The sequence below is a fragment of the Drosophila pseudoobscura genome, chromosome X (genome assembly GCF_009870125.1).
Source record: "Drosophila pseudoobscura strain MV-25-SWS-2005 chromosome X, UCI_Dpse_MV25, whole genome shotgun sequence".
In the NCBI taxonomy this organism is placed as follows: Eukaryota; Metazoa; Arthropoda; class Insecta; order Diptera; family Drosophilidae; genus Drosophila; species Drosophila pseudoobscura.
In genome coordinates, this window is record NC_046683.1 from 37,144,853 (window position 1) to 37,168,548 (window position 23,696).

The following is a 23,696-nucleotide window of genomic DNA, read 5'->3' on the forward strand; positions in this document are numbered from 1 at the left end:
TATGAATATGGAGCTCAAATTTTAATAGCATTTCGCATTAATGCATTCGATAGCATTTTGATAGCTCTATGTTTAGTACAAAAGATGGGGCTCATCCAATTTTAAATTTTCATATTGATAGCAATAAACATGTGGTCGCGAACGTACGAGAACTAGAAGTCGACTTAGGCTTAATCCAGTAAAATCTAAAAATCTTCCAAACGGAACAGAAAATTCTAAATCAATTCATTTATTTGAAAAGGGCATTAATTAAAGTTTCTATCCAGAAAAATGATCTTCTGCTAATAGACTTTCATATCAGTGTTAATGCAATTATAGTTCAGTTTCAATCAATCAAAAAAATAGTATCGGGACAAAATAATATGAAAACGTATTTTTATTGTCCCTTAAGTTTTTGGCCTTAGTTTTCTTATTTCACGAAAATGCCCAGCCCAGATACGTATGTATATATTCTATTCAAATATATATATTAAATGACATACATATAATAAAACGCTGAGCTATGAAGTTGGTCTTTGCAGATTGTCGGGTACAGATACTGCTTTCTGATGCGAATGCAAAAAAAGAATGAAACTGTACGTCGCACCTTCGAGACCCAAATAGACAATTCTTCTGCCATAATCAAACTGAGTGCGATCTGGAGGGATAGGTCCAGACCTCCGTCCCGGGGACCCTCTGTTCAAGCCCTTAACTCACCATTTCGTAAAAAATAATATACCGACGCTTATCAAGAGGAATTAATTAATATTTGACGTCCTCCACTGTGGTGAGGACCATCCACTTTTTCATCTCGCTCTCTCGGAATTTCAGTACCAGTTGCCCTATCAGGAATCCCGGCTGCTTTACTAGAAGGACGAAAGAGGTGCCACTCTGCATTAAATCTTCCCCTAAACTCAATGACCATAGAAAAACCTGTTTTCAATTTTAGCAGGCAAAACAGGAGTCTTCGGCCTTCGGAGATCTCCCTTACGTACGAGGGGGGTCAAAAGAAAAACGAAAATTTTGGAAAAGTGGCGATTTATTTCTCGATATAGTCTTCGTTTAGGTCGATACATTTGACCCAGCGATGTTCCAACTCCTTTAACCCATAAGTTTTCTCGAGGTCTGCAAAGTAGGCCTCCGTTCCGGCGATGACCTCCTCAGTCGAATCAAATTTCTGTCCGGCGAGTGACTTTTCAGGAAATAAAACGAGGGGGAACGTTGTGAGTTGCTGCGGACACCGCAACTCTACAGTTATACCCGAAACTAAGTCAGTATGGCTCTCCTCCGGAAGACTCCGCTAATATTAAACGACACGACAAAGAGTGCGTGCGAGAGAGACAGAAAATCAGTCTGTGCGTGACGTCGGGCGCTGCGTAGCCAGTGCAAATTGATTTGTTCCTTATGGCTATAAAAATTATCTGATCTGATCCAGATTCAGCAATCTGATAGATATGGTCATTATCTATGATTCTGCGTTTTTAGTTTTCTTGAATCTGCAATATTGTGGATGCAACAGATTTTCGTCCTTTGTGGGGGCGGAAGGGGGTGGGGCGAAATTTTGAGATATACGTTTTATAGTGAGATCTAACAGGAGTGCGGATACTAAATTTGGTTACTCTAGCTTTAATAGTCTCTGAGATTTGTGAATATCCCCAGACTTGCATCCTTTGCGGGGGCGGAAGGGGGTGTGGCAAAATTTTGAAACAAACTCGTCTCGGTCCGATATATTAGGAGTGTGGATACCAAATTTGGTTGCACTAGCTTTTATAGTCTCTGAGATCTAGGCGCTAATGTTTTACTCTAAGCAAAGCCGCCTATGCTACGTGTGTGTTAGAGCGAGACAGGGCGAGAAAAAATGAAATTGTTTTCGTGATTCTGGCTATAATAATTATACGATCTGGTTCAGATTTTGCACTCTGTAAGATATAGTCATCTTCTACGATTCTGCGTTTTTGGTTTTCTCGTATCGTCGAAATTGTGGATGCCACAGATTTTCGCCCTTTGTGGGGGCGGAAGTGGGCGGGGCAAAGTTTTGAAATATTTTTGTAGCAGTGACATATCACAGAAGTCTGGATCCAAAACATCGTTGCTCTAGCTCTTATAGTCGATGAGCATTAGGCGCTGCAGGGGACGGACAGACGGACGGACAGACAGACATGGCTCAATCGACTCGGCTATTGATGCTGATCAAGAATATATATACTTTATGGGGTCGGAAGCGATTCCTTCTGGACGTTACACACATTCACTTTCACCTCAAATCTAATATACCCCAATACTCATTTTGAGTATCGGGTATAAAAACTCATACGGGGCCAAGTCTGGATACAACGGTGGATGGGGCAGCAGTTCGTAATGCAATTCGACCGATTCGGCCATGGCGATAGCGGAGGTGTGAGACGATGCGTTGTCATGGTGGAAGAGTTATTTTTTCTTCGCCAAATGGGGCCGTTTGTCGGTATATTATTCGGTACAGTAGAACGCTCTGATCGTTTTGCCCAGCTTTCTCACGTCCAAAATTTTATGCAGGATATGACCCCCGCGTTCTTTTGAGATCGTGGATTTTTGTTACGTTTTCCTCCGAGGTAGCCATTTTCGGGGCCCCTGGACGAGGCTCATCGCTAAACTCGCTAAACTAATTTTTGACGGTCGCCATCGAAGGAGACGAGTCACCGTACAAAGCATCCCAGCGCTCTTTGATTTCGCTGCGCGATTTCCGTTCCAAAAATAAGAATCGAAACAACGACCGATATTGCAATTTTTCCATTTTTATAAAATCAGCAGACAAGCCCGCTTCCACCCGCTTCATGAGTTTGATTTGGATGAAATTTTAACAGTAGCCGTCTAAAAGAATGAATCACGTTCTTCAGGTGAGGCTATGTACCTATCAGACCACCCTCGTAAATACTGTATGGAGCAGATTACAGCCGTATGTTCTCTCTCTCTGTCTTTTGGTACCTCTGTAGAGGTAACAGAGCTCTGTTAGCAAAAGGCTCGATTTAATTTCTATACTTGAATTTATTTTTGCACTGCGTTTATCCCCTTTCTACCTACTGACTTTATGAAGTGTAATGGAACACGGGCAGTAGCATACTTAAGAAGTTACATGTTATACTTATATTCAGAGAAATTATATGTCAGTCATCTTTCATCAGGGGTATTCATATGTTCAAGTCGTTTTCCGCTTCTCTTAGAAGTAGCCGAATAACTTCCAGTAACTATTTGTTATCTTGGTTCTAAAGTTCCATGAGTACGTCATTCAAATTTTCCAGTCGAATCATCATCAATGTATTCCTCAGTATCAAACTTCTCTGAAATCGCCTTCAAAAGTCTTCCTGATTCCCGTTTTGACGATGGCCTGATCATTGTGGATGCCTTGTTTTATTTATTATTAATAATATTTTAATATACTATAATAATACAACTGTTAAGGAAACAAAAGAAATTGTGTGAAACTAATGATAATTTGTATTGCCTACGGCAGTTGTATTGTATTAATGATTTCATTCAACGGTCAAATTAGATCTATGTTCGGAAGGTATGATAACTATTTTATATGTATTTCATGGATGTATTTCTTAATGCTGAAATTCAGGTCTCTTCTTTCTCTTTTTCAGTTCAGGGATTCTATTTCTTCAAGGAAAATTTGATTAATTGCTTATTTTTCTGCATGATCAATTTCATAGTCTACCGGCAGAGAGCCTACGGCTGACTTGTAGTACGTATCGATGTATTGGAAGCCAAATCGGCTTTTGGGACCCATATAAGGTGCCACATCGCACCCATTTCGGAAACGGCAGAAGCTTTGACTAAATGTAGCAGACATGCGTTGCATCCCTGCACAAATGTGGCCAAAGGTCAGCCGGTCGTGCATTAGATGCTGCAGTATGGCCATCCTGCCCAGAAAACGAAACTGGTCCCCGCTCAATGGGCGTGCTGTGAAAAGTTGGCGAGACTCACTTACCTGCAGTGAGGAATCGGATAATTAACGAATAACGAATTTCCCATTTGGTATGGCACTTACCCCGGTGACCTCGTCGCTGAGCAGTTCCCTTAGAGGAATATTAAGCACTGACGAAATCGCTTCTGGCAATGAGCAGGCACTTTTATCTTGCCGGGCTACGCACAGAGCCACAAATGTGTCGCTGAATCCAGTCAGTGTAATTTGGTGCTTATAGAACAGCTGATCGGAAATACGATGACTATAGTGCACCACTTTTCTCGGATATTTATCCTCCAGCAGCTTTTTCAACTCGGGAAAAAAGGCGCCCAGTGCCTGGATATCGAACACATATGTCTGATTGGCCGTGGCCACCACTAGCACCGCTACGGGTCTGTGGCGTCCATATAAACTAGGCTCCGCAATCACTGATATGCTCAACTGATCTCGCATATCGTTAAGTGCTTTGTGATAAGCCGCGTCTGCCTGCTGTATGTATACGATTCGATTAAGCTTCCTTTCCAGCGAGCTCAACTCGTGGCTCATTAGAGGAAAAATTGTTTTCTCACGCGACGGGCTGATCTCTTCAGCCGTCTTAAACGACGCTACACTATCATCATCGCTATCCGCCATTTTTTTCTAGGAATAATAAGGAAAGTTGTATGGAGTGTTTGAAGTCAAAAGCGTGCATTTCTATTGCTGAAGTGTAAGAAAAATTATTTTTCCATGCTTACCAAAGATTGATATTATAGTTGAAAAAATAAGTTTGTCTATGACATCTATTAGTTTTGGTTACGAATTAGTCCTTTATAGTTATATGATAATGTCTTTATAGCCAAAGATGAAACACTTTGTGTACAAAGAAGTACATATGGCGGGAAGAGTGCCCGAACTTTGATGGCCAAAAGAAACCGCACACAGAACTAACCGCAGAGTCAAACGCATTAGGAAATTCAGTCACCGTTTAATCGATATATCGAGTCGGTATTCTGCATGGACCACCAACAGATGGAGCCGCCTTGGTAGGTGTAGAATTCATGTAAAAATCAGATAAATAACCTTACTTTGAAATCAAATTATACATAAATTTGTTGAAAACTAATATATAGAAAAGTTAACTTTTGGGCGTCGTACCTTAAGCGCAATGTTTAGATCTGGAAACAGTTTTGCTAGCAGAACGTGCCATATATTTTGCTAGCGCAAGAGTGTGACCAGGTGTGCATGCCCTACGGTTACACTATTATGTACATGTGTATGTATATGTATACCTAATTCTGTTTTAACACGGTAGATTGGTTCCTGAAAAAACCGCGTAAAAATAGACGTTGATCGTATGCAAAAATAGTTGATTGGTTCCTTGTCTCTAAAACCTATTAAATTTGCGCATAAATAATACAGTTCACAAAATACTAACACATTTCTATTGAAAATAAATGTGTTAATATAATATTTAATAGAGTAATTAATAAATCCTATTAAATTTCCACACAGCGGTCAATTTCTCTGACCAGTAAATTTGCTTGCATATATGTATGTATACGAAAAAAAACTAAAGAGAATCAAATATGCATGTATATATTCGCTTTATGCTCTTTCTTGTTTTCGTGTGGTTTCTAGCTGTTTGTGTTTTTATCTATTTGTGTTGGATTATTTTGAACCGTGTTGAATGGAATAAAATCGTGAACAAAATTTAGAATGTTTGATTTTCAAACCGTGTAAAAACAGAATTAGGTGTATTACATTTATATATTCCGCTCAAGCCTAGCAGGATACCAAAAAATACCATCGGCTGCTTTTCTCGTAGTAATCGGTATTTTATGGAACCATTCAGTATATAATTGTGCCAGTTTACAACCCGATCATGTCGCAAACGAATTTGCTGCGTACACTCCCAGCGTTCAGCCATGAGCCAGCCAGTCAGCAGCGCATTTGAATGAGTGTGTAATACACAGAATTTGTGATCTATTTAGGATTGTATTCATTTTTTCATTGTGTGTATTGAGGCTCAAGGTATAAATGTATGTATCACACTTATTATGTGTACATAAATGTAAAGCTTGCCACACAATATCAGAAGAACTCTTATTTTGTGTATGGGTATTTCCATTTCCATGCTAAGGTTTCCACAGACCAAATATCTAAAAGCTGAAATAAAAACATCTGCATGTACCTTTGTTCTGATGTTATTTTCTAAATTGATTGAAAATTAATTAATTTAACCAATTGACATACAATTTCGTTAGCTTTGATCTAAAAACCTATTACAATAAGCACAAGTTCACTTGTTCGGTATTTTTATGGTCAAGTTTTCGGTTACTATTTTCTTCTAGATGATTTTTGATGAAAGTTTCTTCTCAAAATCTATTTCACATATTGAACTAACTAAAAAAATTCCAGAATATACTCAATATTGGTTAATGGTATATTTGTTAGCTTTTATTAACCCAAGACGTTTTAGTCCTGTGCAAGATGTCCCATGCGACAGAGGTCACATTAGAAAAATTTTTCATTAAGGTATTCAAGGTGCGACGTAAAAACTAGAACATAGTTAGATCAGCAAAATTTTCCACCGATCGAATCATGTATAATATTCTTATGGAAACGTCTATGTAAAAATGTTAAATGTATCAAATATTTCTCTATTCAGCTAAACTGCTGAGCTGATGGAAAATTTTGCTGTTGTGAGTACCAAGCTTATGGCTAAAATGTGTGAGAACCGGTTGCCACGCTTAAATTCAAATGCATTGCTGAGTTCCACCAGACGCGGCTCGGGGCGAACAGAGCTGAACTGAGAACTCCCAGAGCCGAATATCACTGGGAGCTGTCTCAGAATAATCTGTTGGAACATTCGATGGTATGAGGTCCCGCTTATCGCACAAAAATATCGATAGTTTTTTTCAACAACCCTGTGAATCGATAAGACACATAATCAAAAGTCGCGGGTATATCTGAATAAGTCAGTGATCGTCGGGTTGTAAAAATTTGTACTAGAAATGATCCGTCTTGGCCGCCGTGGCAATGGAAACAGCAGAAAGTAATGTCGAATTTTTTAGAAATTTAGAAAAGTGGTTTCATTGATATTAAATATGATTGTTTCAATATGTTTCATATCGTCAAGCCCAGCTTATCGATCCGGTATTTTTTCTCAACATTTTTTGTGCTCTCTGCGTTGCATCTAATTTTTTTTGTGTGTTAGTTTTTGTGATTAAATTTTGAGTTTCCCCACCCTCATACTTGCACACGCAACTTTATTGCGTGCCGTCACGCAGCAGCAGCACGTCTGTGCTTGTTTCGGTTGCGCGCGTCGCTGCCAGCAGAATACTGCAGGTGTTTTTTTTTATTTCATTGTTTATTGTGAAATTGTGCATATCGGGAAAAAGAAGCGGAGTTGTCCGCATATGTGGTTGTCACTTTTTAGACTGTCTGCAGTGCTGCCTCTCACAGAAGAAGTGCAACCAGGTTATGGATACCGGTTCCAAGGTAAGTCTGATGTGCTTGGTGGTGAAAAGATCTTGCGGGTGGTTTCGTTGTGTATGGTATGGTGGTATGTTCGTACATATGACAACGTAACCGTTGTCACACGCGCCTTTTACAGGAACGATAGCTTCCATTTGATGGGTTGAAGACCAGCCAGGAGATTTGGAATCTTCGAAAAATCCGCACTCTCTTGCGCTACCTGCTATTCACTGGCATTTCTCTTTCAGCATATTTTCGAGGCATGGAAGCAGGTTTGCCGTTGTCGTCTGATTACGCCAGGTAGTGATCGGAGAGCAACAGCTGCTTCACAACGTATGCACCCTTTTCCCTTGTTTGCCTTTTTTGTGTTGCTTTGTCTATTCTTCCCATTCCGTTCCGTGATCTGTGCTGTGATTACGGTTATGGGTGCAGTGGTTGAAGCCTGCTGTCCACGCACACCAAAGCACTGCATGTTCATGTATGCGAGCCGACCACTGCTATAATACAAATCTGTCTGCCTGCAATAAGAACCCACTGTGCCTCGTCTACCCCTGCATCACACTCTGTACGTGTGCACCGTCTCTGAGGCCCACTCTGTGGGGCTTCACTGTGGCCGGCCACTTCTAGCCTATGCTGCACCGCCAAATACATTCCCATGGCCCTACATACAGTGGCGAACAGTGAAATGTGGACAGTCAAAAAAAAACTCATTAAATGAGAATAAATTTGTCTCCATTATTGCCATCTAGCCGGCTGGCACGTTCTCGCTTGCTTCCCTTTTCCAGTTCCGGATACCTTTCCAGTATTATCTTTTATTTATTTTGCTGAACTGAGTAGTCTGCAAAATGCGGCAAAATTTCCCATTGAACGAAAAATAGGCATGCAACCCCATCGTTTCCTTACGAATATCATCCCTGATTCGATCAATGGACAATTTTTCTCATCTGATTATTAGGCGAAAAAGTGATTTCTTTGATGCTCGACGGCCGAGACGGTCGTCCTTAAGCTCAAGGCTTAAATTTTGAGAGCGTGAAGCCAATATGGCCGTCATATCCGATTTCGTAATTTTCAACATTTTTATGTTTTTTTGTTTGTTTACCCCTCTAACATTATGACACCAAAACATAAAGTTAATTAATAGCTTATGAATCTAATGAATGAATCTAAAAAAAAATTTCGTTTTTCGGACTATATACACATTCGTTTTTTAAATAGCCCCATCATTTTAAAGTTAGTTGGCAAGAGTGTCCACATTCTACTCTCCGCCACTGTATTACCATGCATACATATGTGTATACCGAGACTCAGGAATATAATAAAATAATATAGAATAATGTGAGAACCGGTTTACTCGCATACAGCTGACTGACTCGACCCGAAAAGAGCGAAGCGTGAGAGTTCCCAGCCGAAGAGTTCTTCGGCTCTGCGAACTCTCTGCGAACTCTGTGCCGACCACTCCTCCACATGAATTCAATCATACGGGCTTATTTTTACTCATTGCTTTTCCACTCATGGTCAATACGCTCTGTTTTGCGGCAGTTTGAGTGATTCAAAATAAAAACAGCGATGATATGTGCTCAAGCCAGTGTGTATCCGTGGAAACGCTGAGCTTTTTGGAATCACCCAATAGCTTCCCCTCGCACTGCGAGATTCTATGCTCGAATTGCATCAGAGCTCCACATTCTTTTGTATGTTATTGAGGTAAGGCGGCCTTTGGGTAAGGCGGAACACGCGGGCACAGGCTGTTTAGGTCGAGGTCTATCTTTGGCATGCATCAAGAAAAAATACATAAAAGATTAATATACATAGGTTACGTTACAACTGAAGGATATAAAAAAGCTAGTAAGAACTTTGTGCGCAGAGTCAAGGGCCTTGACTCTAGTTTATACATGGTACTCAGCCAATACATATGCGAGCCTATGATTTATGTAATTTATACAACATATTTTATATGTCGTTCGGTATCGCGGTTCGCAAAAGCACAGAACTGACTGTTCACAAAACAAAAATTTCCTGATTGTGAGATATTTGTACATATTAAAGTTTTCAGCAGGCTCCCATTTTCACTTACTCTTTCGTTTTGCATGTCCAGCAAAACGACGGCAGAAAGTGCGCGATTTAAGAAGATCAAGACATCTTAGATGCAACACCTGTGCATTTATCATGTCTGGGGAAAATTAAACTTCTATTGGTGAAAGTGAATATGTTGCACTTAAATTTTGAACTAAAAGTGGCGGCAATCAGCTGTCTTTTCCTATCTGTTCTGTTATGCGCATGTTAACATCATAGTCTGCCCTGTTACGCGCGCATTTGTGCTGTTACGGGCAAATAATTTTTGTTGCCCTGACAATTATTTTCGAGCCAAACTGGAGGTTGGGCCAAAAGCAAATATTTATAAAGAAGGCAAAATATACATACGTCAAAATATACGTACATATATTCAGATTCGTTTAGTTGCATAAAAAGCCCTTTAATTTTTATTGAAACGGAAACCGATACTCAAAGTGAGTATAGGAGTATGAGTATAGGTGAGTATAGGTGTAACGTCCAGAAGGAAGCGTTTCCGACCCCATAATGTATATATGTATGTACTATATTCTTGATCAGCATCAATAGCCGAGTTGGTAGAGCCAGGTCTGTCTTTGGATTGAATCTGGATTGGGTCTGATCGTTATCATAACCAAAAGGAACACTGTTCCTGTGAAACCGGAAATGGGAATCCATTTCCGCGTATCATTTGAGTATGAAAAGCTTGAGACGTGTTGCCCTGCTGTGCTCAGATATTCTGTAATATAGCGTAAAAACAGTACGGTCCATATATGATGCATTGCTTCTGGCCTACATATATCGGCATGACGGGTGAATTTATGGATGAAAATCACAAATAATCGGCACAATCGTATGAAATCCGTCACTGAGCGTTTAGCAATCTGTGCTTGAACGGCGAACGTCCCCAATGCTGAAAACGAATTGAGTAAATTTAAATTCTGCTCCAAAATGGTTTGAGTGAATAAGTGCGCTCACCTAAGACTCGGACAAGAGACACACAAAATTCAAAACGAAGAGCAAGTATTGAATTAGTACAAAATGAGGAGTTGTTTTCCAATTCAATGGAATCTAGTTTTTTTTTCCACCTGATTTTGCATATAAAAGTACCGGACGGTAGGCCGTTGGTGCAAAGAGAGAGAGAGAGAGAGAGTGATAGAGAGAGAAACAAAGAGATCTCATATCTCAATCGGCTGATGTTGCTCTCGCTGTCGCTCCGGCTATTTGTCTCGCTTCAGGTGTTTATTTTGCAATGTACGAGCAGCAGTCTGCATGTGTGTGTACTTACTCTCGTACATGCATACATATGTATGTGTATCTGTACAGATATAATCACATAAAAAGGGACATTTTTGTTGTTGTTGCTCGTTCGTTCGTAGCTCGTTACGCTTCACTTTTAAAAACCACGCTTTATTGCATTTCAAAACTGATTTTCTATGGGCTATGGACCGGTTTCGGACCGGTATACTTCGGTATGGTATGCCAGCCCGATTTCTTTTCATCTGCTCTGTGGCTGCTGGCACACCGATTTCCATGCATGCGCACCGTACCTCAAAATGCCGACTCCGACTACGACTCCCGACTCCCGACTCCCAACTCTGACGCGAACGAAAAGTTGAAAAACCCAATTCACTCTGATAATGTGTAAAAATAATAAACTTTCCATAATGACGTTAGTTAAACTATTGGTTGGTTGGTTAAACTATTACAAATGGATTTTTTTGAGTGGTGCAGGGCGGAGCGGAGGGCAGTCGTGCTTTAATCAGTGGAATAGTTCCTGCCTCGCTTTTCTCGGAATCTAAGTTCACAGTGTCCAAAAATGTTCACAAAGGTGCTTCGATTTTCTTTTGAAAAACCAGCATTTGGTGCTCCCGTTTTAACAATCCGCAAGATTTCTCCGTCTTTAAAACGGAATCACGAACATTCAAACGAAATGAAAAAGCCGTTTTTATGCTTTTTATGCAACAAAACGAACCGTAATTACAACAGAAACAAATTAAATGACTTATTGATGCATTAACATCAATTTGACACCATTACCAGGGAAATTTAGCTTGGGTTTTAATCCTTCCCAAATTTGTCTCGAAAATATTTGGTCAGGCCGACAACATTTTTCGCTTTCGTGCGAACAGCTGACGCTGCCCGATTCGGTTATCGGAACACTGGCAAGAAATAAATGTTTGCGCGTAACAGCACTGACTGTACTCTAAACATGCGCGTAAAGGAACATCTGCACTTACATACATGTATGTATATACCTGCCTGTATATGCCGCTCTGATCGGATTGAATTTGTTTATGATTTTAGGATGAATAATAAAATATTCGGCCGCGCTGAAAATTTCAGCTCGATTGGTTAATGATTGAGCCTGTATTTTTCTTTTATTTGATTTTTAAAATATTTTGTTTTTTACGCTACTGTTTATACCCGAAACTCAAAATGAGTATAGGGGTGTGGTGGAAATGGATGTGTGTAACGTCCAGAATAAAGCGTTTCCGACCCCATAAGTATATACATATATTCTTGATCAGCGTCAATAGCCGAGTAGATTGATGTCGATTGATGCTCAAAGATTATAATAGCTAGAGCAACGAAATTTTGTATCCAGACTTCTGTGATATGTCACTGTTACAAATATATTTCAAAACTTCGCCCCGCCCACTTCCGCCCCCACGAAGGGCGAAAATCTGTGGCATCCACAATTTCAAAGATACGAGAAAACAAAAGATCACAATCATAATGAATGGCCATATCTACAAGATTACTGAAACTGGATCAGATCGGATCATTATTTATCGTATCTTATTTTGTTCAGAAGGTACTCATGTGTCAAGCTGAAAAGGTCGAATGCGCTCTATATTTTGCTCAGAAATTTCAAATAGTTTCTGCACATTAATTCTTGGCATATCGCGGTCCATAAAAGACATTTTTTGTTGCTTTTGATACTTTCTTCCGCGTAATGTTATAAGAAGTAGTTGGTACTATAAAAGTGACATTTGAGTTACGTCTTACGCTTACGTCTATGTATAAGTATTCTATTCTATTCCATTTTATTATTTTTAGAGACCAGATATGTGTACACTGTACATACATACATACATATGAACGTCAATAATTGCATTGCAGGAAGCAAATCAAATGAATTATATTATATTTTGCTATTCCTGGCCGATGAGGGTTGAAAAGGCAATCAGCTTCTGAAAGTAGGAACTGTATTTTCCGTACTATCAACTGTTAACACCGCAAACAAAGAGGAGAGGGGCGCGAGTACATATGTATGTACATACTCCTGCACACACACATGCATACATATGTACATACATATGTACTTAATTAACTTCCAGGCCTCTTTAATTGAAAGGCCACTCATTGCCGGTGCTGCGACAGCAAAAACTATAATTAATATTACTGAAGGAGAAAGGTTAACTTAAGCGTAAATTAAAAGACTCTATGTACGAGTGTGTATGTACATATGTGATTATCGTGGGTAAATGGCAATTGAAGGCTCCAAGCACAGGGAAAGTATCTCGGCGATTTTTTGTCCGGCCCTTTAATTGGATCAGATGAAATGCTAGACAAATTAGGGGGAGAGAAACGGTGACAGACCATCGAAGGCTTCCTGCGACATTTCGAGGCATGGAATACCCTTTCGCAAGCTGAGACTGAGACGCATTAAGGTTATAAGCAGAGATACCAGAGAGGCAGAGCGAAGAGTGAGCACGACAGAGACAAATACATCAAAATTAAGGTAGAATGTTTGCCATGTGGCTTGGCTTTGCCCCAAGTCCTTGAATCGATGACAGGGTAAAAGTTGTCATAGAAATAATTCGGAGAGTACTTACAGCGGTCCATACAGCGAAAGCTGTTTACCCATTTGAAGCCCATTTGATTCAATATCCATCGATGTATCTATCCATAACACTACTCAACCTTGAGCGAACCTTTCTTTCGACGCTGTTGTATCGAACTTTACAACTCTGAAAAGCTGATAAACGCAGCCATAAATCCTAGCCGAACGACTGGGAAATATTAAGCTTTCAAACTCAAAATTTAGGAATTTTGTGTGATGTATTACTTCACAATTTTGACATTAAAAACTCGTGACTTTTGTGTTTTTGTTGCATAGCGTCGTTTAAGCTTGAAATACTGTAAATACTTGAAATACGACAGTTTTTAACGGTAAAATGGCATTTGGGAAGGAACGTAACGGTTGACAGCGTCGATGTCCCGTTGAGTAGTGTAATCAGGCAGGCTCCGGGTTTCGCAGACTTTTGCGTTTTACGTTTTCGGCCAAAACGTTTCGTTTTCGCTTTGAGGTGCGCCAGTTTTCACAAAATTTCCGTTTTGAAGACGGTCTTGCGGATTGTGAAAACGGTAGCACCAATTCATGTATTTTTAAAAGTAAATCGAAAAATTGTTGTGAAAGTGAAAACCGGAGCCTGCCAGAATGTATTTTATGTTTAGGTTTTCGGTGTAAATAAGTGAAATTTGTTCCTTTAATATTGCTGTGTCCCTGGGTCCATATAACATTTATTTTGGGATTATGTGCTATACGGATTGATAGGCGAGTCGGATTGCTCGGATTACAAACTTGCGTTCTTTTGTATACCCGATACCCGATACCCGATACCCGATACCCGATACCGGATACATATATATTTTTGATCAGCATCAATAGCCGAGTCGACTGAGCCATGTCCGTCTGTCCATGCGTCCGTCTCTCCGCCGCTAGTGTTCGTAGCCGTCTGCCGGCTATTAGTTGGATAACTGGGCACTATTTGTGACAAAATTATGTTTTCCAATACACACAGTAGATCTAAAAAGTATAACAATCGATCATCTCTGCCGCAGCGCTGCTGCCAGCCAACTCGAAAGCCAGTTTGTGCACTTTGTAATGGGATGCTGCCCCCCTGATCATTTCCATCAGTCCATCCATTTATCCATAGACACTGTGCTAATGTGCAAATTTTGGAACATGCATTTTTATTGTGAATCAAGCAAAGGCAAAGTAAAAAAACAAAAAGCAAATTGCATAGATGTACTTGGATCTGATTGCCGAATCTGGATCAGAACGAATTATTATTACAGCCAGAAGGAACAAATTGAATTTTAGTGGTACTCATTTCCTGTCTTTCTCTCGCCCACACTCTCCTCGTTCTGTGGCGTCCTCTGTGTCCTCTGGCGGAGGGGAGTCTGCCTGCCTGAGGATCGGGTTTACATGAATGTGGAGTCACGGCCGTAGCTACGCCTCACCCCGATCCACCTCGTTTAAAAAATTAAACATTGTAATCCTGCTCTGAGTTGTGTGGATATGGGTGGGCAGAAATGCCGAATGTGGCCATAAGCGCAATGTGCCATCGTAATGCTTACTTGTAATTCCAAAAGGCGCCAAGTTTCTCTGGCATTGCAGTAAAGGGCGGATACGATGGGATGTTGAAGTTGATAATGTTCTTCATTTATCGCTAATCGCTAAAGAAAAAAACTAAAGCCACAAAATTTGTTGTTTTTCAGGTGTATTTAGTCTTGTAGCTTTTTCATCGCTTCTAGCCACTTTCGGCCCATTTTTGCCTTGAATCTAGCTTATATTGCAGAGTTTGAGGTGGGATGGTGTGGGGACTCGTCCATTTCGTCCTCTTTCTGAATCAATGTCGGGGATATATCAACCTGACAATGGGCCTATCCATAAAGCCGGGGCTGTTTAGCTGGCCGCCCTGCTCAGCGGATTTGAATGGCATCGAAAATGTTTGGGGACACGTTGGCTGATACGTCAAGAGTATGGATCAGGCGAACAGTGTCAAACTATACCCGAAACAACCTGGGCCATGGAGTCAACTAGCAGCTCGATATCGCTAAATTATTTGGCCAGGTTGAATGCACCCTTCCGAGCCGGCTGTGGCAAGTTTTGTAGCAGAAAGGTTCAACAGGCTCCACACTCGATTGCATGTTTATGATTTGTTTTTGTTTATTTTGATACATTCCAATTAAGATATGTATATGTATTTAAGTGTTGTTTGTGTTCAAAATCATTAGAATTCTCTGAAATATTTTTGTTGGTTTCAGCCTTTTGTTCAACTGGACCCAAATGATGACCCCGAACCGCGAACCGCGAACCGCAAACCGCAAACCGCAAACCGCAAACCGCGAATTTATGTACATGAATACATTTATGTTAGTTATTGAATTTCACGACTTTTGTATTGGAAAACCGCGTATTTCGTACAATTTTGGGTGCCATACTATGCCATTTTTCTCGGAATTTGTTCGGCTCGTGGCTCTGCTCTCTCATTTTTCTCTGTCTTTTCTCTCTGTCTATTCCTCTCTTCTTTGGTCTCCCTGTTTTTGTTTGATCGATGATATTACATTTTAAGTCACGTGTTGCAAGAGCCCCGTGTACCTGCCAGATCTTCTGCAGCGACTAGTCTGGCGGCAAGGAAAGCGCTTAATTGCTTTTGAATGCTTTCCGTAGGCTTCGTGTGCCGCCGGACTGCTGCTGAGGGAGGTGGAGTGCGGTTATTTGTAAAAAATGGAAAATCATTAAGGCGCGTCAGCAGCCGCAGCAGCCGCAGCAGCCGCAGCAGCAGGCACAAAAGACCACTGAAGATGTTGCGCAGACTCTTCTTCTTCTTCTTCGCGCCCACCCCCCACCGCCACAGTATGTAGTTTCTTTACGGGGTGGGGCAGAGGGTGGAGAAGGGCCTGGAACAGTTTGGGAAGCACTGCAGTTAAATGCCAAGGCTCAACAAGAGCCACAGCAACTTGTGTTGGAAAAACACTTGAGACCTACTTCTGGGACCTTTCTCTTTTGCTCGTTGCACAGAACGTAAAGAAATTGCAGCACGAAAATGGAGAGAACGCATCGTAAAATAAAAGTCAAGTACCTTCCGTGCAGGTGAAACCTCCTGTTCTCTCGATCGTACAGAACGCATTCGGGTAGACTTGACTTATAACCTATAAACTCCTGCAGTGAGATTCTATCATTGGCGTGGTATTACTGAAGGAGTGGCTATGAGTACTGTGATTATACTAGTCCGCTGGCTTGCGAAGGCCAGGAGATACACACATGTAGTTCTCAGGATGTCCGGATGTCCCAGATTCCTATATGGTCTGTGCATTGGAAGTGCATTGGCAGTGCCTCCTGGCTATCCAGCAGTAGTCTTGCCCTTCCTGGTGGCCGTGGAGCCGTGGACAACACAGCGAGTTCCCTTCACAGCCTGCAACATTTTCAGAGTTGTGGGAGCTGCAGTGTTGTTGGCTGTCGTTGTTGTTCCTGTTGATGCTGCTGCCGGAATCGTGGCTCCCAAATTGTTAAGGGAACTTCCTGAAACGAAACCGATGTTTTCTCATAGATATTTTATATATATTGAGACCGAAATAAGTGTGTTTCTTGTGATTTATTTATTTTCTCTTTTTTTCTCTTTTGTTTGTTAGCCTAATACTGGAGGGTCGAAGAACACTTATAATACCTACGAGAAAACGTAAAAATGTCACTTCTTTTTACATTTAACGAAAACTACCTACTTATAAAAAGAAATCACCATTCATTGAATATTTTTGGGGCCCCAAAGCCCACCAAGTCAACATTGTGTCTATGTATTTTCTGTACGAAATTATTTGCTCGATGCGCGTGATGCGATAATATTTCTACACCCATCTTCCGTGTCTTCGGCCATCTCCGACCTCGGCTCCATCTCCATCTCCATCTCCGTTTCCGTCCCCGTCCACGTCTCCTGCTCTCTATTTTCCCGGATTCCCGGATTTGGACTCTGTGTGTGTTGACTCGAGGTTGCCCCTACCGACCTCGAGGCAGGTTTAAAGCGTACTCCGTAGATTCTTATGCTGCAAATGAAATTAAATTGCTGCAGCAGAAACAGCAGCAGAAACAACAGCAGCAGCCACCTGCAAAAGAGCAGAGACAGAAACATTTTGGTTTTAGAGCGATTCACTTCACACGCTCAGACGACCCGAAAAAAGTACAATACGGAGACAAGACAACTCTTCCAGATTTTGTATCTTTTGTGTGAAGCAGCTGCGCCAGAAGAATCTTATCATTTGACTGGCACAATGTTCTGCGAGGTGAGGAGCGTTGAGCAGGGGAGAGGAGAGGGAGGAAGTGGGAAAACAAGATAGTTTCGGAATACCGACAGGGTTCAGTTAAGAGCTGCCTCTGAACAGCTTGTATCTGCATTTGTCTGAAGATGTTGCCTACCTGTTCCCCCTGTAGGGGGGGGGGGGGGATTCCCTAACCTGACAATTGTTTGTGAAAGATTGCAAAATGAAAGGAAAACCGGTTCCTGTTCTCGGTACGGATTTGTTCAGAACTTGCACCTGCCGTCAGCCCTGGAAATCGATGCACTGGCAATGCACATGTGCTGATTGAAATGCACCAGACACAAGACAGCAGACACAAGACAGGAGACAGGAGACAGAAGACAGAAGACAGCAGACAGCAGAGAGCAGAGAGCAGGCACAAAAAAAACATACAGATACACCATTGAGGAGGATTACCGCAAAATGATTGCTTAAATGGCCATTACCCCTCGTGCAATGCAGCCAAATATCCCCAAACCAAAATTGCATCTCTAGGATCGCTGTTAGTAGATAGTGGTAGCTGTAGATTGTGTATCTGTATGTATATGCATGCGTGTATGGGTATTTGAATGCACTCAAATTATTACATTTATTTTTGGGGGGCTCACAGCTTTCGGGCTGGGCAGAGATTATTTACAACGTTAAAATTGGGTTGTGGCATATCCATTGTTGCCTGCCAATCGGTTCGGGAGGGGGGACTTTCCTGTGCTGGTTTTTGCGCACTGCCCCCATCATTAAGCATTCATCGATTGGGGTCATTACGAATGCTATAATACCAATGAATAAAATTTAAGGGCAATGCATTATGCATGCATATTTTTATGCCTGAAGAATGTTTCTTCGTGGCTCAATCGGGAACGGCAACGGAAATAGTGTTGCCACGAAGGTTTTTCCAGGGCAGAGGAAAGAATGCTAGGTGCCAGGTGCCAGGTGCCAGGATAGGGTCAGGTCTGTTAATGGCAGATTAATTCCAAGAATATTGAAGAGTATGCAATGAATTAGTGCGATATTTGTGTACTGGACTGCAGATTGTTGCGATCTTGTGTCATCAGCGTTGTGGCACACTTTTTCAATTATTTTCTTTCGATTCCGTGAAAGTTTTGGGTCTCTGCTTTCATATGAAAGCGTTCAAGCTCTGCTAAAGACTCTCGATCGAATTAACACTAGGACCATTTCCCGGCCAGTGCAGAGCCCCTATACCCACCATTGCAATGACCAATCGTTCCTGGCGGCAACGAGCAGAGTCGTCCTAGAAGATGAGGGCGTCCCAGGCCATCTTGCTGCCTCCTTGCCACACCGTTCGCTTAAGGCACTAATTTTGATAGCGTTCTGCGGTCCGGCGACGAACGATCCGGCGATCGTCCGTCATATATTTTTCCAACCAAACAGGTGGATCCAATTTTGGTACCTCCCGACTGAACGAACTCGCTTCTACTCGTAGTTTCTTTAGTCGCTGTCGCGGGACGCTCGATAGTCGATAGGGGGCAAGACTCCGGTATGCAGTTCCGACATTCCGCTCAATTCTACGTTTAACTAAGAAAATCTATCTAACTCCCCATAGAATCATACACTACGCACACTGCACTTCATTTTTACTTACATCACATTGCATCCACGCACGCTTCCCTCATTGCTTGTTACCTCATTTTTGCTGCAAGATCTGGCTATTTGTTGTTTCGAGGTGTCGAGGCGGCATTTGATGTGTTAAGGCGCCAGTCCCTGACATTTTTCAAGCGATATGCTTGCCCTCTCCATCTCCATCTCCATCTCCATCTCCATCTCAATCTCCATCTCCATCTCCTTCCCCTTCTCCATTGCTCTTCGCATGCTTCTTTGTCGCGTGCCCCGAAACCACTGTCTCCACCACAAACTTGCAAAGGCAATTATCACAGTGAAAACGAAGGAGAGACTGGGAGACAGAGAGATGGAGAGATGGAGAGAAAGTGCAAAAGAGAGCACTGTGGGAGAGAGATCAAGTACAATAGCCTGGCCAACTTTCATTATCCATTTCTGCATTCCGCTGTCTACACCACAACACCACTACCACCGCATCTCCCTTACTTTGACATATTTTGTCTCATTAACATTTGTGCCACACAATCAACTGCAGTCTCGGTGCCAGCAACCAGCCCCCAGCCCCCAGCCCCCAGCCCCCAGCACCCAGCACCCAGCACCCAGTCCTGCTTCAGCAGCCCCTTGGCTAGGACCCTTGATGATGTACGAGTGCACAGTGGGCCAAAGGCCCAAAGCATTTGGGGTAATTTCAATCTACGATTTAATCTCAAAGATGTGATTGTATTCCAACGGAATCAACATAGTACATCCACAGTATATGCCACAAGACTGCAGATCCGCTGCAACATGCACAATGCAACATCTGTATGTATAGAAACTGATTACCGGCTTTCGCTTTCGCTTGTACTGAGTTTATTTCTTTTTCTCAGCAGTCTTTACGCCACATCCCCCAGTCGTATGCTGCAAGGGAAGGGAAGTGGTGTTTGTTAAGAGTTTAAGCAGAAGTCTGGACATGCCTGAGTTGAGATGGAAATTCAAACTGAATTTGACCCTAAATCCGAGCTAAAACCCGAGCCTTATATCTGATTTAGCAGTGTGGTTTGAGGTACAATTTGGTATTCTATAATCATCGCTAGACCCACGGAAAGGATACATCGTAGCTGCGGGTGCTAAACAGAGTGCATGCATTCGGTAAGTGGTATTTTGGTGGCTTTTCCCCGCTCACACCCGAACACACAGCCATTACGTGTCTGCTCTATGCAATTTTGTCACTGAATTTGAGATATCGGGTTTTGTTCGCATAAGTGAACGTGTACTGGAATGTGTTCAAGTTTGAACGGTGTTTGTCCCACTGTAAAGCGTTAGCTGGGGACTTCCACTTATGTAATTTTATCGCCGCCATCTTTTTCGATGGCGATTCTGGGTCTACAATTCTCCGAATATCTGTGTGAATCCTATGGGTTGGCGACCCTTGGCTATTGCTATTGATCGAAGCGGTGTTTGTTTCCAAAAAGCCACCACTTTTGTAGCCAGTACAGCTAGTCCCATCGGAGCTCCCAACGGGAGTCCTATCGCTTCTTAGCTTCCTTTTCGCGTTTTAGATAGTGCTTCAAGGGGATTTGGGTCTCGGCGCACCTACGGCGCATATGCCAACATTCCATTCTGTTTTTTCAGACTTTTGCCCTCTTCTGCAATTTCAATTTTGTTTTTTGTCATGGCTGTTGTTTCCGTTGCTGTTGCTGTTGCCGTTGCTGTTGCTGTTGCAGCAGTTGTTTGACAAGCACCACGTGCACCATGCTCCTTTTCCCGAGTGGAAAACGCAGAAGATGGACGCCTGGCCTGAAACGGGCTCGGTTATGGGCAGGCGCTCGAAACCAGGAGCGCCAGAGTCCAAGCCGAGGACTGTGGAATGGCGCCCAGGCACGACCCAGGCAACGAAGTAAGCGCAAACAAATGGAAACAATTAAACGGATTGAGTGCAACAAAATAGGAAATATACACACACATACACACATACACACATACATAGACAGTGCACAGTGCATACTCGTATGAGCCCTGCTGTACGGGCCTTCGATGACCCATCTGCTGACACGCCGATGACAGCGATGTCATAGTTGATGACCCGCCATACGCTGAGCTGTTGACATTAACATGGAGAGGTCCTCGGGCATAGTCGATGACATTGTCGTCCAGCAGTGCGCAGAAATCATGCATTTACTAAGCGATGAATTTGGCATTTAGCCGGAAAAAAGGAAAAGGAATAGACTTACGGCTCATCTGGTATCTTCAACGGCACCGCTACTGAAAATAGTTTACAATAAATTTATTTATTTAAATTTAATTTACATATTGTGTTTTTGCTTAGTTATTTGCTTACACTTCCTTTCCATGTCCTTCCATGATGTGCCTGTCCCCATTGTGCTCCGTATTTTGTTGGTCTAATAATATGTATGTTTATTAGGACAATGCTCACTGTAGATCTGGCTGCGGCTCTGCTTTTTGTTGTTTTTGATTTGTTGCAGGACTGCTCATAGACTGAAAACTGAACACAGTTTTTCACAATTTCCCAAACTTAACACTTTATACAACTGACATTTTCTTTTATTAAAAACTGCACTTACCTGCACATAATAATAGATAATATATGTAACTATTTTTCACTAAATCTCTGCAGTTTCTCGTCATCGCCCACAGCTGGCACTGCAGGGGACTTACATATGTATGTATGTATGTATGTATGTATGTATGTATGTATGTATGTATGCATGTATGTATGTATATGGCGAAAATGGGTGGGGCGACAATTCAATTTTCGAATTTGAACTAAACTTATTAATTTACGTTTTGATCAGTGGAGGCACCATTATTGCTGCTATTATTCCTTGCGATTCCTTGCCAATATATCCTTTTGCACCTGTTTGGGAAGGAATCGACTGCTGATCGAATGTTTTGCTTTGTTGCAAGTAAATACGTGTCCATTGCTCGCAAAGACCCCGCAAAAGCTTTTCGGGTTCCACTGTGGCCTTCACATTCGGGTTTCATATTCGGGGGAATGCTTCCTCTCAGGTTCGCCGATGATGCGAGTCCTCTTCTTCATGATGATGCGATATCTCTTAATAAAACTTCCTGACAAGTCGATTTCGTGCTTGTGAGTTCACTAAGGACTTGGCCTTCGATCATATTCAAGGAACACAGCCACGATCGGTCCCAGGCGGTTCCACCACTCGTTCGAACTTGAAGCCTGGCTCCTCTGGGGGCCATGGGTCCGTTCCTTCATCTACAGGGTTACAGAAGAGCGTCAGCTAGCGAATTTTATAACTGCCAATTGTTGCTTCTCGTCCTTCTGTCGGGTCTCTTGTGGAGTCTGCTTTTGGCCGTACTTTCGTTCGTTAGCCGCGCACGGACATGCCCCCGTACCGTACATACCGTACATACCGTACATACGTATGTATATGTATATGTATGTATTTGTTTATGTGTATGCTTCCCCACACTGCCATTGTCGTTTGTGCAGCCAGCAATATGACAAACTTCGCTGCAAGAAACCGCCACAGGGAAAGCAATAAAAGACAAATTGGATCGCTCCAGCTGGCGGTTCCGACTGCTTGATGCCCACGATTTGTAATTGTGTGACGTAGAAACTGGAGCCGAACGGAATCGAAGACCTGCAGGTCCCTGGGTGTTCGTAAGATTCCTGCTTAAATAGATCTCTGCACAAGATTCCCTTGCTTATACCTTGTAGTTTCTACCTTCTACCTTCTACCTTACCTTACTCTTTTACTGCTACCCGTTCCCTGGGTGCTACCAACATGCGGTGCGCACCCACGGGTGCAGCATGCACTGGGACTACGGGGTGTACTCTGGGGCGAAAGCACGGGAAGCAGTCTGTGCGAGTGGACGAGTGTTGAAGGGAGGAAGTCCCCGCTCGGCGGGGAGTCGTTCAATGCACGCGAGGCTACCCTCTGGCGCCGCCCCTTCCTTTCTTCCCTCCCTTTTTTCAGTGCGCGTTCTCTAACAAGTTTCGTTGCAGCTTTTGCGCATTTTCTTTTCATGACATTTTATTATGACGTAAATGGGGTGGGGGGGGGGGGGGTGTTTAATTGACAGCTGCTGCGGTAGATTTCCCCCCCCCCCCCCTCTCACTCTCTCTCTCTCTCTCTTTCTCTCTTTCTCTCTTCTCCTTGTCCCTCAGCACTCTTCCCATTTGATTGCTTTATTATTTTATTATAGGTTTTGTGTTATGGCAGCAGAGCTGCAGAACCGATATAAGAATTGACAGTTTTATTGCCATTCGATACATGAGCAAATTTTTCCGATCCGCTGTTTAATGCGCTTTCCAGAATTTGTTCACTGGATTGCACTGGAGTTGTGGCAATAAGCTTTGCTACATGTGCCAATTATGTTGTTGCGAAGCCTGGAATCATGATTTTGATGGAGATGGAGATGGAGATGGAGAGGCTAGGGAGAGGCATTTTTGGACCCCTATGTGTACTCGCATGTAGATTGAAGGCAAGGAACTTCTGTGCCTTAGAATGCTATAGGAACCCGACTTATGGTGACGTCCTTCGTTCCCGCGTGCCTTCGCTGTAGGAGCTGTAGGCAGGAAATGGCACAAAATGAATCAAATATTATTATCTAAAACTGGAATATTACAATGTGCAGAAAG

The 23,696-nt window shown here is 42.3% G+C and overlaps 2 protein-coding genes across 6 annotated transcripts in view; one reads left to right on the forward strand and one right to left on the reverse strand.

Annotated features, from left to right (window-relative positions):
* Positions 1-3,321: 3,321 nt before the first annotated feature.
* Positions 3,322-13,462, reverse strand: LOC6901088 (protein Exd1 homolog). Of its 3 annotated transcripts, XM_033382185.1 has the most exons (4): positions 4,657-4,845; positions 4,007-4,561; positions 3,674-3,946; positions 3,322-3,615 (listed from the first exon to the last, which is right to left on the reverse strand). In XM_033382185.1, the coding sequence occupies exons 2-4, from the start codon at positions 4,553-4,555 to the stop codon at positions 3,610-3,612; spliced, it is 828 nt and encodes a 275-aa protein (XP_033238076.1). In that variant the 5' UTR covers positions 4,556-4,561; positions 4,657-4,845; the 3' UTR covers positions 3,322-3,609. The 3 variants fall into 3 exon arrangements, with proteins under 3 accessions (XP_033238076.1, XP_033238075.1, XP_033238074.1); XM_033382184.1 differs by lacking the exon at positions 4,657-4,845 and adding an exon at positions 13,267-13,462 and having other exon boundaries at positions 3,322-3,946; XM_033382183.1 differs by having other exon boundaries at positions 3,322-3,946; positions 4,007-4,560.
* RhoU overlaps positions 6,820-23,696 on the forward strand; it is a 47,127-nt gene continuing 30,250 nt past the window's right edge. For 2 of the 3 annotated variants that reach the window (XM_033382181.1, XM_033382182.1), the window contains exon 1: positions 6,820-7,402. The gene's annotated coding sequence lies outside the window, so the exon portion shown is untranslated. The remainder of the gene's footprint in view (positions 7,403-23,696) is intronic. The other variant, XM_015186790.2, reaches the window with a different exon arrangement.